Raw genomic sequence first — 15,498 nt, 5'->3', positions numbered from 1 at the left:
AGGAGGGACTAGTTATTGCATATGCTTCACGTCAACTGAAGCTCCATGAGAAGAATTATCATGTACATGATTTGGAGTTGGCCATTATCGTTCATGCTCTTAAGATCTGGAGGCATTATCTTTATGGAGTGTCCTGTGAGGTTTACATTGAACATCGCAGCTTGCAGCATTTGTTCAAGCAAAGGGATCTCAATTTGAAGCAGCGCAGGTGGCTCGAGTTACTAAAGGACTATGATATTACTATTATTTATCACCAGGGCAAGGCGAATGTAGTTGCGGATGTCTTGAGCAGAAAGGTGGAGAGTATGGGTATCTTGGCATTCATTTCAGTAGAGAAGAGGCCATTAGCTTTGGACGTTCAGTCATTGGTTAATAGACTTATGAGGTTGGATATTTCAGTGCCCAGTCAATGCGTCATTGCCCGGTCTTCACTATTGGAGCAGATCAAGGCTGGACAGTTTGATGATCTATACTTGTTTTCTCTTAGAGAGACGGTGCTACAGGGTGGTGCCAAGGAGGTTACTTTCGGTGAGGATGGTGTTTTGCGACTCTAGGGTCGTCTATGTGTTCCTAATGTCGATAGCTTGAGGGAGAGAGTTCTAGAGGAGGCACACAGTTCACGGTATTCTATTCATCCAGGTGCTACGAAGATGTATCGCGACATGCCGGATCTAGAATAATATGTACACTGCCGAGGGTCGAGCGGCACGAACTATAGATGCATCTATCTACTATCGAGGCATTCCGCCCGCTGCACAAGAAGAGAGGATATTTTATAAGCATTTAATTTAACCGTTATTAAAGGCTAATACATAATGTAGCACAAATTCCAATAACGGTCTTTCACAATTTAATCAACAAGTTCTAATATAATTTAGGCACTTTAATTAAAAAAGTAAGGTGCAAACATTTTACGTAATTCATGATTTGGGTCCTAAACCTACCCGAACATAGCATAAATAGTAGCTACGCACGGACTCTCGTCACCTCGTACGTACGTAGCCCTCACAATTAGGAACCTCCCCCCATACACACACACACAATTAGAAGAAAACATTAATTTACATCACCTATGGAAAAATTTCCCTCTTACAAGGTTAGACAAGAGACTTATCTCGTCTCAAAGCTCACTTCCCGGTCAAACTTTCGCTACAGCTCAACTCGGTGCCGAAAAATCCGAAACTAGCCAAATATTATATAATTTAATCAGTACATGTTCAAAAGTTTATAATTTAATTATTAGAGTAATTACTCAACCCAAATTGGAAGATCCCTAAAATTTGCCCCAGGCCCACGTGCCGGATTCCGGAAATATTTGAAGAAAATCGTTATCCTTAACCTTAAGAACTCAGGTATACAGTTTTCATCCTATTCCATAACCATTTTCATGGTTAAAATCTCATTTTTATCGAAATCTAGTTCTTTCAACTAAACTCATAATTTACATGTTAAAATCTACCCATGAACTATGTATTTAGCTTACATTAGGTGGAAATTACTTACCTTAAATAGCTAGTGAAAATCCCTCTTTAACCAGCTCCAAAATCGCCCCAAAATGAAATAAATGAACCCAAAAATGCTCAAACCCCGACTTAAATAAAGGCTCTGCCTTCAGCGATTTCGCACCTGCGGAGGTAAGGCCGCTTCTGTGGTCCCGCATATGTGGCAAAATCCTCGCAGATGCGGTCTTCTCCAATTGAGCCAAAATCCGCACCTGCGGACCACTGGCCCGCTTCTGCGGGTCCACTGCTGCGACTCTCCCGTCGCTTCTGCGGCTGTGGACGCTCCTACGGCTTCCTCCATGCTCCCAAATTCTCCGCTCCTGTGATTTCTAAGCTGCCCTTGCTGGACCGCTTCTCCGAGCTCGCACTTGCGACTGACCATGCGCATGTGCGGTTATACTAGAAGCTGGAAGCTTCAGCCATTTCTCTTATGTCCAAACTTGGTTCGAGCCTAGTCCGATTAACACCCGAGGCCGCCGCCCAAACATACCAACAAGTTTGAAATCATAAAACGAATTCGCTCGAACTCTCGGAACGCATAAAACAACATCAAAACTAAGAATCACACCCTAAACCAATTCGAATCAACTTATGAACTTCAAGTTCTTCCATTTTACCTCGAATGCGCTGAATCATATTTAAACTACTCAGAATGACACCAAATTTGTGTGCAAGTCTTAAATCACCATACGGAGCTATTCTCTGACTCGGAATCCCAAACGGACCTCTATAACACCAAAACCTACTCCAAACCAAATTTAAAGAACTTTAAAACCTTTAAGTTACCAACTATCAATATTAGGCGACGAAATGCTCCCGGGTCATCCAAAACTCGATCCGAGCAGACGCCAAAATCCAAAATTATCATACGAACCTATTGGAACCGTCAAATTCCGATTTCGAGATAGTTTACTAAAAATATTGACAAAAGTCAAATTTAGCCCTTTTCCCAACCTTAAGGAACCAAGTGTTCCGATTTCAACCCGAATCCTTCCAAATCCCGAACGAACTATCTCCGCAAGTCATAATACAGTAAAAGCATATACGGGGAATCTTATTTACGTGAACGGGGATCAAAAAGGCAAAACGGCCCGTCGGGTCGTTACATAAATTTTTCAAAAATTTGCAAACTTCTAAAAAATTATTTTTCAAAATTTTCACTCTAAATAACTCATAAAAATTTAAAAACAACTCCAAATTGTATTCATCTCCAAACACAACTCTAATTTTCAAATACCATTTTCACTTAGATTTTTTTACTTTTTTATCGGAGTTTCACGATTCATATGTCCAAACGCCCACTAATTGTACTCGAGTTTAGTGAAAGGCTCAAAGCAATTATCATTTTTTGAAAGGGCAACCAAAAGATGTCATAATCAATAGATTGATCTAATTGATAAAAAGTCCAATTTCTGTACACTGATAGTGAAGAGAAATTTTACATGACTAAATTAATTGCAATAAAATTGATACTCACCCGGTCCACAATAAGTGACCATTTTACCTTTTTATTTTGATCCAAAATAAGTGTTCATTTACATAATCAAGAAGAAATTAATTTTATTTTTTAAAAATTTACCATTATTTACATATTCCAATGTGTTAATTAGGTAACAATTAATTAAGGTTAATTTGATGAATATATTTTTTTTTCTCTAATAATTCATATTTTCTTAATAGGTATGCCAAAGGTAAAATGGTCATTTACTCTGGACCGGATGAAATAATAAAAAGTGCGCTTATTGAATAAGTTCAAATACATTCATAGCGTTAAATATCCAGACTTGATGACATTCCCCGGATCTAAAACTGCTCGCGGCCTTTTCACATAATTGTTTTTGTGAATTGAAGTCTTATTTAGTGACGAGTCGTTTGGTACATGGTATAAAAATAATAATTTTGAGATAAAATTTGAGATTAACTTTATTCGAATTTTGTTTGGAATATTAGCTAATTTGGAAATAACTTTTATACTATAATTGTGAGACTAGTTTATGCCATATATAGAAGGCGAATAAGGATAATTCATTGTCGTACCAAACGATCCCTAAAAGTTAAAACAGAAAAAAAAGTACTACTCATTGATTAAGTAAGTACAATTATTTATGTCATTTAAAAGTTTCAAATTATGTAGTAAAACCTTTTTATACTGTGTCTGTATAAATACTCGTACTAGAAGAAAACACAAAGGGAGAGAGAAATAGCAAACTAAGCTTCTTTTGCTTCTAATTGTCTCTCTCTATCTATAATATCGAGTTTAATCTTTGAAGCCATGATCAGAAACGTGGGATTGAGGATTGGCTGGACATTCTTCACACTCTTCATCTGTATTCTAATAAGTCTGCTGGTGCTTCTTCTGCACCACACAAGTGCGGCAAATGCACAGCCCTATCCACACAAGACCTGCAACTTTTTCCGAGGAAGTTGGATTAAAGATGAAACTTATCCTCTCTACAACTCAACTCATTGTCCTTTCATTGAACATGAATTCAACTGCCAAGGAAAAGGTCGCCCTGATAAAGCTTACCTTAATTACAGATGGAAGCCCCATGGTTGTTCCTTAACAAGGTACCCCTATAGCTATCTCCATGCCTTAATTTATCCACATGTTATTTTACTACGAGTTTATGTTCTATGTACTGTGTAAATAATTTTTACTATCACGATAAGGTAATTAACAACCTCTGACCTTTCATATTAGTCTAATATGTTAACTTGGATGTAATAATCCGCTATAGTTAAATTGAATTTGATAGCTTAAAAACTTTTTTTATACTGTTGAGTCGGATGCACATGATTTAAACTCTTGTACGAACTAATAAAGGCATATATTAACTTGCAGACCATTATTTGGTTTTTCTTAATCTTTCTAGAAAATGCTTGAACCCAATATTAGTTGTGGCTAGATCGAAAGACAGAAGAAGATGGAGGTCGCGTGAGCTGTGATATTATTTTTTCTAATAGGTAATAATATGAGGACACGTTACAAGTCCAAAAAAGTGGCAGGCACAATGATTTTCTGAAAGAAATCTCGAAAACCAAAATGCAATCTTCGCTTTGCCTTGTAATTGGCTAATCCATTTCTCTGTTTTTGCTCCACAAAATGTTTCCCTTTTTCTCTTTTCGCTTCGACGTTTTCTACTATCAACAATTTGCTAAGGGCAGTTTTGTTCAAAGACAAGTTATAATGTGAGTACACTTATATATTTGAATAGTTCTCCCTTTTTGTTCCAATTAGATAATAAACACCTGAATATAATTTAACATGGCATGTTATTTTCTTGCATTTGACTGGAGTGAGTTACATGACTGAAGTAGGTCATGGGTCATGGGCATGGTCAGACCAACTTGCTAAATTTTCGTTTTTATCTTCGTTGAATTAGTTAAAAAGCTCATGCATCTCAACTTGCTAGCTTTCAGTTCTTATCTTTGTTAAAGTAGCTATAAAGTTCAAATCATAAGGATGTCTCTATTATTTACTAGAGTACTATTTTATCTTTGTTCAAATAATCGATTTAGTGGCGTGCATGTCCAAAATTAAAGAAATGACAACTCTAGTGGATTCTTCAAAAGATGGCTACTTTTTGTCTTTATACAGATTTGATGGACGAGCATTCTTGAAGAAATTCAAAGGAAAAAGCATCATGTTCGTAGGAGATTCTCTCAGCAGAAACCAGTGGCAGTCACTTGTTTGCCTTCTTTACACATCAGAGCCAAAAGCCAATTATAATGCAACCAGAGTTGGCGATGTCTCCATTTTCACCTTTTTGGTAATTCCCTTTTTCATTTCTCTTAAATAGCATTTGTTCCATAGTTAGTTCTCACAAAATTATGGTCAATCATGGAATATAGTTGGAGAGAAACTAATAAATTTGAAGTAAAGAGTTTCAATATTTGTGCTTTAATAGTTTTTTTCAGTATCTAAAGTGCACTGATTCGATGTCATTTCTATCTTTATACATAAAAATTCCACCTTGTGATAATGAAGGGTTTGGCTGGATTGCTAAAGCCTAATTAATCAAAATCCAAGCTCTATCTTAAGTTTTGGGGGCCTCAAATGTGAAATTGACGGAAAACGAACTGATTCAGTATCCATGTAAGTGGGTATAGAAAAAGAACATTTTTTCTTATAACCGAGCTGTTCCTATAGTGACATATGAGCAATTGGCTCACGTATCTTATCTAATTGTTAGATCTTTCAGTATCAAAATTATCAGTTTGTTATGAACCACATCCTTGGCCTTAAAGTCCCTCATGGATTAAATTATTTGCTGGAACTGTCTCAACAGATTTATTAGATACAAATCTTTTTTGTATATTTAATTTGGGTATGGAAGAATCCCTCATTTACATGTTTAATTTTATTTCTTGGTGAATACACAGAATATTTTGTTAAATGATAGTAATGAGACTCGAAATCAGGACCTAAACAAATTATACTGAACCGTGGCCCTTTCAGGATTTTGGAGTGAAAGTGATGTTGGACCGGAGTGTATATTTGGTGGATGTTGTGAGGGAAGAAAAAGGCAGAATTTTGAAACTAGACTCAACTGAGGGTGGCAAGTTATGGAAAGGAATTGACATGCTCATATTCAACACTTGGCATTGGTGGAACCGCAGAGGAGTCGCTCAACCGTCAGTTCACTCTTCACACTAGTTGGCTTATTAATTACTTTTATTATAGTTGGTGTAGCCCATAAATATTCTGTGTTTACGTAGGTTCAAAGAAAGACCGTACCCCAAAGGATTCAAGTATACTTATTAGTTACATATATAATCTTAAGAGCCAAAATTTTTGCTATTTTTCTTTATCTTGCAGATGGGATTACATTAAAACAGGAGAAAAATACTACAAAGACATGGATCGTATGGTTGCTTTTGAGAAGGCCCTACATGCATGGGCCAAGTGGATCGACACCAATATAGATCCTTCAAAACAATTGGTTTTCTTTCAAGGAATTTCACCATCACATTACAAGTAAGAGTAATTAAAAGACACGCCACTCTCATTTACTATACATTTTATTTTATGGGTTCAATCATTTTTAACATAACACTAAGTTTAAGTTTTGAATCAATCTATGTTCGTGTGTCAAAAGAATTTGCTAATTTGATCAATCTATCATTTTTTTTCTCTTTCTTTTCAACAACAGTGGTACTGACTGGAATCAACCAGGCGTGAAATCATGCTCGGGACAGAGGCGGCCGCTAAGTGGATCGATATATCCAGCAGGTCTACCTCCAGCATTAGGGGTGCAGAAGAATGTGTTGAGAACAATTAAGAAGCCAGTGACACTTCTTGATGTGACCAACCTTTCATTACTACGTAAAGATGGGCATCCTTCAATTTATGGGATGAGTGGGAGAACAGGAATGGACTGCAGCCATTGGTGCCTAGCAGGAGTTCCTGATACTTGGAATGAAATACTCTATAACCTTATTCTTTGACTGCTATTTTGTACCATATTAATTCTTCAAACACTGCAATGATTCATGGAACCACAGAAAAACAAAAGAATTCGTTGTTATCAGTGAGAATATACCTGAGGAAAAGTTGAGAAAATAATAATAGCACTGCACAATTTCTTGACAAATTTTGAGTTCATTGTCTATTCGGATCACACCAAAAGTTTTCATGTTACAGATTCTATATAGATCACTTCAAAACAAATATACATGACTCAGTTATTCCCTCCGTTTCTTTTAGTTTGATTTGGCGGAAAGTTTTAAGAAGTTAAAGAAATTTTTATAAAGGAGAATATTGGAATTAAAAATTTACTAAACAGAAAGTAACACTTTTTTAAGCAGATTAAAAAGAAAATAAGAGGTACAAATTTAGATAGAGGGAGTACAAGGCAATTAATTTTCTTCTCTTGTTGCACCCTGAATATCATATGGACTACAAAAATAGGAAGAAAAGAAATTGCAGTAAATTCATGGGGTGCCCTATTTATTGGTCTCGTACCCACTTTCAAAAAAAAGTTTGACTGGTACTCAATTGCTTTTTGGCTGCTTCTTCTTATCTGTTGCTTCTTCTACTCTTTTTTTTCTTCTTCTTCCTTGTCTTAAAATATAGCTCCAAACTTTGAGTTGGGTACTTGTAGATTGTAGTAGAGAAATCGAAAAGTCACCACTGGTAGAAACTAGAGAAAGCTTGCTCGATGGTAACCGCTGGAACCAATGAAATGAATCTCTTGAGAGATAGAAGAATTTTAAATTTAATTTTAAAATTGTATTAAAAGATAGAAAAACTTCAGATTCCGATTCTGAAGTTGCAATGAACAAATAGAAGAACTTCATATCCCATACAAAAGTTGCATTGAGAATATGTAGAAGAGCTTTAGACCCAATTTCGAAACGATAAATTTGTAATTTCAGAGCAAATTCTGAAATATTTTCCGAAATGGGTAAATTTTTGCAAATTTTGATGCAAGGCGACCCTAAAATCCGGAATATTTGCACTTCCCCAAAAATAATTGTACGAACAAGAAAAATACGAATAAAAGAAGCCTAAGCTAATTTTAGAATGGGCCAAACCCATTGAAAGTGGACTAGAAGTCACATGGCTAGCGGTCCAAAATTTTCAAGCCCAACGAAAGCGTACAATTCTGGTTGTACAAGTGGGCAATATTATGCATGGGAATGTTGGAAGAAAAATCGGAAATAGTCAGATTTACATCTGATAATTAAAAAATATTATAATTTTAAAAGTAACCGAAATTTAAATATTTTTTCATGTAAAGATAAAATTTGAACAAAATACTCTTAAAAATCCAGAAAAATTCCAGCATAATATGCTAGAGTTCTAATTTTTTACATATGAGATTCCAGCCTAATGTGCTGGAATTTCATAATGTGCTAGAGTTCCAACATAATATACTGGAAGATTATATGTAGGAGCTCCTTAATCCAGCATATTATGCTGGAACTTTTCGTGTGCTGGAGTTCCAACATAATATGCTGGAAATTTATATGCGGGAGCTCCATAATTTAGCATATTATGCTGGAACTTTCCGTGTTTCAACAAAATAGTGGCTATTTTTCAATGACTTTCCAAACGTTGGTTATTTTTCAATTACCGATCTGAAAAATGACTAGTCCGTACTATTTTCACGGGAATGTTGGCTATACTAGCGGGCAATATTATGGAAAATAAATGAAGGAAAGAAATCTCGCTGGATAAGGACATAAGATAAAGTATGAGGTGACATGTAATATCATTTGGTAGCCATATGGTCCAAATGTTGGAAATAAATAAAGCAAGGCTATAGCTTTGCTTAGAAGGATCAAATTAAATTGCTGAAACTTCATAAAAACAAATCGTAAACATCAAGAAATAATGAGAACAATTCTTTTCTACCTAATAAGCTAAGGTCACTACACTCAGTACATAACATGAAAATAATTAAAATAAACAATAAAAAAGTGTGCTTGGCTCCAACAATATATATATATATCACCATTGATCTAAAGCCTGTATTTCTACAATGAATTACTCATCATATATAAGCACTTGCAGTTTTGATACTTTTCATATTTAATTAATTTCCTTCTTCCCTCTTCTTTGATTTGATGGAAGCTGGACGATATTTCAGCAGTGTATATTTCGTTTATGTTATTTTGTTCGTCTTGTGCCTTCACAACCAGTCAACTAGCGCCGTACTACTAAAGCATTTTAGTCACTCTAGAGGATCAAAAACAAGCAGCTGTGATTTTTTCGAGGGGAGTTGGATTTATGACGATTCATTTCCATTGTACAATTCATCGATCTGTTCTTTTATCGAAGGACAATTCGATTGCCAACGAAATGGACGACCTGATAAACTCTATCTCAAGTACAAATGGAAGCCTACTGCATGTGAATTGCCCAAGTTCGTATAATCAATTATATATACCTCATTGTGTCTAATTAATTTTGGCTAAAACATCCTAGTATATATACAACTATTATTATTTTGGACAGATTTGATGGATTGGATTTTCTGAAGAGGGTGAAGGGGAAGAAGATAATGTTCATAGGAGACTCTTTGAGCCTTAACCAATGGCAATCACTCACATGCATGTTGCATGCAACAGTGCCCCACCTCAGCTTCACAATCCAAAGGATAGGAGACGTCTCTAACTTTGTTTTCCAGGTAAACGTCATTACTAACTTCCGATTTTAAGTTCTATACACTAAAGGTACGGTATATAAAAATATTTATACTGTCGGATCATATATAATTAAAATCATTACAATAAATCTCTATCGTAACTATTATTGATTAATAACCTAGTAAAAATGGTAATTAATCTGCTAGTAAAATTATATACATAGAAAATCTTTAGTAATTATCATAGCTTATATAGTATCTACCATCACTTATTGCCGGTGGCGGAGCTAGAAGTCCGGCTACAAGTTCTACATTTTATTTATGTTAGGTAATTCATTGAATATGTACAAATAATAAATTTAAAACCAATAATTAGCATTTAAAGTTATTGTTCTAAATTTTAGAACTCATAAAGTTAAAATACTGGCTCCGCATTTGCTTATTGCACCGTCTGCACGTACGCACCACATATTAACATACTACCCCCCACCCCTTATTCTGAGGAAAAGCTTGAATAGAATAACCGAATAGGAGCACCTTGACAAATACAAAATGTGATTTCTTTGAATTTAACTGTAGAACTTCATTTTTTAAAGTTAATTAATTATATTTGGAATTTTGTAGCAGGACTATAACGTTTCTTTGATTTTATCACGAAACGCCTTTCTGGTAGATTTAGTCAAAGAGAAAATAGGCAGAGTTCTGAAGCTGGATTCAATACAAAATGGCGATGCTTGGAAAGGTTTGGACATGCTCATTTTCAATACATGGCATTGGTGGCTCCACAAGGGAAGCCAACAACCGTAAGCTTTTCTTAATTATTTTGACTTATTTTGTTCTCATGAAAGGTTTGATAGGTATTTGCCTGAATTATCTCTATCATTTTTAGTTTTTTTTTAGTTTTTAGTTTTTTAAAGAAGGACAATATATATTTAGCATAATTAATTTATTTTTTTACTAAAAGAAAAATATAAAATTTTCATATATGGCGAATTCCTTTCTTGTAGAAAAAACTTATATAAATTGAAAGTCATTCCTTCTCACTTTGTAGCGTTCACAATATAGCCCTAAGGGGATAGAGAGTCTTATTTAGGGGAGAATTTATGAGATAAGTGTTATCCTGCCACTTGTGTGAGTTTTTTTACCTCTTTAAGAGTGAATTTTGTGAGGTTGTTCTCTCGATATTTTGTACTATTTATATAGGTGATTGCTCATCTCCTCATTTGAATGTAAGTCAATTGACTAAACTACATTAAATGTTTATATGTTTTTTGGTATATTTCTCTTTTGTTATCTGATTTATCGACATTTAAGATTTACTTTATTAGCTTCTGCATGACATTTAATTATTTCGATCCTAACAAGATTTTCAAAAATACCCACTTTTTTTTCCTTTTTATCGTATCGTGTGAAATTCTCTATATTTGTGGTTTAATTTGATATATTTGTTCCAGATGGGATTTTATCCAAAAAGGAGATCAAATTTATAAAGACATGGATCGTTTGGAGGCCTTCAAGGAAGGACTCAAAACTTGGTCCAAATGGGTTGAATCTAATATTGATCCTTCCAAAACAAGAGTGTTCTTTCAGGGCATCTCTCCAACACATTACAAGTACGCTTATTTACTTTCTTTTCTTTTTGGTATCTTTTTTTCATAGGATTGGTATTAAATTTAATTCATTTGTGTACTTGTGGCTTTAGAATGGAATTGACTGTACCAATTTTAAGAAATTTCTTTGAAATGCAGAGCTGAGATTACTAACCCTATTCGATTGTCACAACTTAATTACAAGTAAACTTTGTCCTTTTCTTTTCCCATATCTTTATTTTAGGTGGTTTAACATAGGCTTTGATTTTGAATTAATTACTATATTTGAAAGGCCGAAAGGTGTTTCAATCCTAAGGATCATTGCGCTGGATTGCTAATCGTGAGTCTATTTTAAACATGTAAAATGAAGTTTTAGGACCCTTATAAAGAAGCTAAATTAAATAAGAGTAATTTATGCAAAATACCCATTGAGCTTAAAATAATTACTCTTTTCTATCCATTTGAAAACTATTTACAATATATCCAACTAAAATTTACTCATTTGGTTTATATTAGCTTGATTTGGCTTGGTTTGACTTCGCTTGAATTGACTTTGTTTGGCTTGGTTTAATAGCTTAGTTTGACTTCATCTGGTTGGTTTTAACTGGGTATTTAAAAAGAATAGGTAAAAGGCAAACCACATGGGCCGGGTAAATTGTCTCCCCCTGGATATTTGCCAAAGATCCCCAAAATAATGAAGTTGGTGGTCCCTGGCCAAATACACACACTTAAAAACACACATTAATAGCGAGAAAGGTGTCCCCTTCCTCTCCTAATTTTCTCGTCCCACCTATAATATATGAGTACTAAAATTTTGTCTTTTGTACTATAACTTTTTCAGCAACTAAGGTCTTTTTGAGACTTCTCAATCTAAGAACTTCCATATAATTACAACCTTTTAGGCAGGGTCTAAAATCAAGTACTAATAAAATATGGCAATTAAAATGTAACTTCTATATAGTGAAAAAGATTTCATACTATCAAGTCACGTAAAAGATAACAATAGATAATCGTTCATAAAGTAAGATTATTACTAACCTGGAAGTTAAAATAGATTAGCAATTACAATAGGTTAAAATATACTCCTTCCGTTTCAATTTATATGAACTTGTTTGATTGGACACGGAGTTTAAGAAAAAATGAAGGCTTTTGGAATTTGTAGTCCGAAACAAGTTAAAAGGGGGTCCAGAGTATTTGTGTGGTTATAAAAATTTCACATTAAGGGTAGAGTTAAAAGTTTAAGCTAAATTATTTTCAAATGTAGAAAATGGTCATTCTTTTTTAAACGGACCAAAAAAGAAATAGATTCACATAAACTGAAACGGAGTAACTATCATCTTTATACTTTTACCATATATAAAAGTTAATCTAAAGTTTTATTGTCACCTGGGAGTGGTAGGGGTATTGAGGATATCTGAGAGTTTTTGCTTATTTTCTAATGTTTTTATGGGACCACATATATCAGTGGGCAAGAATGGAATGGTAGCAAGGCAAATAGTAATTGCAATGGAGAGACCCAACCAATTAGTGGGTCAATTTATCCAGGTGGACACATGGCAGCAGCAACCGTGGTGAAGGAAGTGTTAAGTAACATGTCAAAGCCAGTGACATTACTTGATATCACACTACTTTCTCAGCTAAGAAAAGATGGACACCCTTCCATTTATGGTATTAATGGCACAAAGGGGAAGGGCAATGATTGTAGTCATTGGTGTCTTGCCGGTGTACCTGATACTTGGAATCAACTCTTTTACACTCTTCTTGTTAACAAAGGCAAATCAAATACTATATGAAACAACTTCATTTTCAAGCGGAGGCGGTTTCAAAATTCTAATATTGTGGGAGTTTGAGTTCGAGATTTTAACACTAATATATATATATATATATATATGATTTATTGGAGTCCGAGCTATAGCTACTCAGTTTGAATGAATCCATAAAATATACTAATGCTAGATCCATAAATTATGTGGGTCGTACGTTCAAACTTCAAACTAACATGAAAACGGACAAAAGTACTATTTTATCATGAATAACATTTTATTTGCTGTCTTCATAACAAACAAATATAAATGCTCTCAACAAACTTTATCTCTGGCTAGCGCAAAGATTAGAAAATAACTATTTGTATTTAGTTGGTAATCACATATATTCAACGACGGTGTTACTTGTGATAATTCAATTAATGGAATCATCATAGCCACATAGGTCATCGCATAATAGACCTTAGGTGTTAAGATCTACTCCCTCTGTTCCAGTTTACGTGAACTTATTTCATTTTTGGTCCGTTCCAAAAAGAATGATCCATTTCTAAATTTGGAAACAATTTAGCTTAAACTTACAATTCTACCCTTAATGAGAAGTTTTTATAACCACACAAATACTCTGGCCCCTTTTTGATTTGTTTAGGACAACAAATTTCAAAAGTCTTCCTTTTTTCCTTAAATTTTCTCAGTCAAACAGGTTCACATAAATTGGAACGAATGGAGCAGTAAATTATCTTAATTAATTAGATAAAGGATTAGTTAGCTTCATAGGTTATCATAGCCTCATAGGTCATAGCATAATAGGCCTTAGGTGTTAACAGTAGATTGTCGTAATTATATGAATGATTAGATGAGTCTTGAACCAAAGTGTGGTTCTTTTGGATTAAATCGACACAAATAGGTTAAAAAAAAAATTGTGCGCCATTTTATATATAGCGCGGTTATTTACTGCGCTATACCTTAACGGCACGTTTGTCCGTTAAGATATAGCGTGGTGAATAACCACGCTATATTTGAACTCAATTATATTTGAACTCAAAAATGGTGGGAGGTATAGCGCACATATAGGACGCGCTATAGTATAGCGCTTACTATATATGCGTTATACCTACTTAAAAAAGCGGGTCTCCATCTTCCCGACTAGAAAACCAGTAACCCCCCTTTCCTATTCCAGCCCCCCCCCCCCCCCCCCATTTTTAAAGCAAAAAAACCCTATTGGAGCCCACTCGTCCCACAAAAAGTGTATCTTCTCCGTATTGTAGCAAGCTAATACCGGACTAAGTGGTTATCGCATAGTGGATTGTCCGTTTCGGCCCCCAAATCATCAAATCTTCACCTTTCAAAAAATTTTAAATCGAGGTATTTCGACTTACTTTTTGGTAAAACTCATGTATAAAATATGCGTATTAGTTATTTTTTACTGTGGTCTATGTTTTTTCGTGATTGTTTTGTGATTTAGTAAAATAGATAAATTATTATTTTATGAATAATTAATGTTATTTGGATTTTATTGTTGTACGTATATTAATATGTGACTTTATTATTGTTTAGTGCCATTTAGCGTTATGTTGTGCCCGTAATTGTAATGTAGTGCCCGTAATTATAATGTACTGCCCATTAGTGTAGTAAAACTAATAATAAATTTTAGCTAATGGTAGTTGACTTTGTATAAACTAACATATGAAATATTAATATAGAAAATTTATCAACCTAAGTATTTGTTATATGAATAATTACTAAATTATATTTGTAGTTATTAAAATTAATCATTTAATTATATGTTAACCCCCAAAATATCTGAAAAAGATGATAGTTCAAACACAAACTCTCTCGAATTTTAGTCAACAAATATAAGAAATAACATAAAAAATAACAATATTTGTCAAACTAAGTATTTTTGTATGAATACTTATTAATTATATCATATATAGATATAAAAATTAATTATTTAATTCTATTATACGCAAAAATAGCTGAGTAAGAAACAAACATATAAAATAATAAACTAACATATAAAATAATAAACTAACAAATAAAATAATAAACTAACATATAAAATAATAAACTAACATATAAAATAATAATATAGAAAATGTATCAACCTAGGTAATAATATAGTAAAAATATCGGTTAAATATTAATATAAAAGAGATTGCAATTTGTTTAAAGATATTAAGCAATCAAAAAGAAAAATATTTTAATTAATATTGTTCAATTTACAGACATCGTCATGGAGGTTCCCCCTGTGTATCCCGGACCTGCATCTCGAGAGCTACTGTTGCTACAAGGCAATCATAGGCCTTCATACATCTGGGATAGGCAGTGTCTGCCCCAGACATTCCTCCCCATACATATAGACGATATGTGTGAGTTCATTAGGGACCACCCACTCCATCCCCGTATAGTCAGACGCCTTCAGGATACGGGTTTCTACAGGATCATAGAGATCGGCCGGTTGCAGTTCGACTGGGCGTTGATCAAGGCTATGATAAAGCGGTGGTGACCGGAGACGCTCACGTTTCATCTACCCATCGGCGATGCTACCATC

General features: G+C 34.2%; 2 protein-coding genes across 3 annotated transcripts; both read left to right on the top strand.

Moving 5' to 3' along the window:
• The first annotated feature begins 3,658 nt into the window (after positions 1-3,658).
• On the top strand, positions 3,659-7,096 carry LOC104087940 (protein trichome birefringence-like 41). The gene is made up of 5 exons (XM_009592540.4): positions 3,659-4,070; positions 5,101-5,272; positions 5,962-6,137; positions 6,322-6,480; positions 6,656-7,096. Exons 1-5 carry the CDS (start codon positions 3,775-3,777, stop codon positions 6,948-6,950), a joined length of 1,098 nt encoding a protein of 365 aa, XP_009590835.1. The 5' UTR covers positions 3,659-3,774; the 3' UTR covers positions 6,951-7,096.
• A 1,798-nt stretch (positions 7,097-8,894) lies between these two features.
• Positions 8,895-12,994, top strand: LOC104087930 (protein trichome birefringence-like 41). 2 transcript variants are annotated; one of them, XM_009592529.4, is made up of 5 exons: positions 8,895-9,373; positions 9,466-9,637; positions 10,223-10,398; positions 11,050-11,208; positions 12,650-12,994. In XM_009592529.4, exons 1-5 carry the CDS (start codon positions 9,075-9,077, stop codon positions 12,975-12,977), a joined length of 1,134 nt encoding a protein of 377 aa, XP_009590824.1. In that variant the 5' UTR covers positions 8,895-9,074; the 3' UTR covers positions 12,978-12,994. The 2 variants fall into 2 exon arrangements, with proteins under 2 accessions (XP_009590824.1, XP_009590818.1); XM_009592523.4 differs by having other exon boundaries at positions 8,979-9,373; positions 10,220-10,398.
• Positions 12,995-15,498: the final 2,504 nt, after the last annotated feature.

This window comes from Nicotiana tomentosiformis, chromosome 7, assembly GCF_000390325.3.
Source record: "Nicotiana tomentosiformis chromosome 7, ASM39032v3, whole genome shotgun sequence".
NCBI lineage: Eukaryota > Viridiplantae > Streptophyta > Magnoliopsida > Solanales > Solanaceae > Nicotiana > Nicotiana tomentosiformis.
This window is presented reverse-complemented; position numbering and strand designations above follow the sequence as displayed.

Excerpts from the sequence above, each read along its gene's own strand:
- LOC104087940 (XM_009592540.4), top strand. The coding sequence starts at position 3,775 with ATGATCAGAAACGTGGGATTGAGGATTGGCTGGACATTCTTCACACTC. Across the intron at positions 4,071-5,100 it reads CATGGTTGTTCCTTAACAAG|ATTTGATGGACGAGCATTCT; the intron begins GTACCCCTATAG and ends GTCTTTATACAG. Across the intron at positions 6,481-6,655 it reads ATTTCACCATCACATTACAA|TGGTACTGACTGGAATCAAC; the intron begins GTAAGAGTAATT and ends TTTCAACAACAG.
- LOC104087930 (XM_009592523.4), top strand. The coding sequence starts at position 9,075 with ATGGAAGCTGGACGATATTTCAGCAGTGTATATTTCGTTTATGTTATT. Across the intron at positions 9,638-10,219 it reads TCTCTAACTTTGTTTTCCAG|CAGGACTATAACGTTTCTTT; the intron begins GTAAACGTCATT and ends GGAATTTTGTAG. Across the intron at positions 10,399-11,049 it reads CACAAGGGAAGCCAACAACC|ATGGGATTTTATCCAAAAAG; the intron begins GTAAGCTTTTCT and ends TATTTGTTCCAG.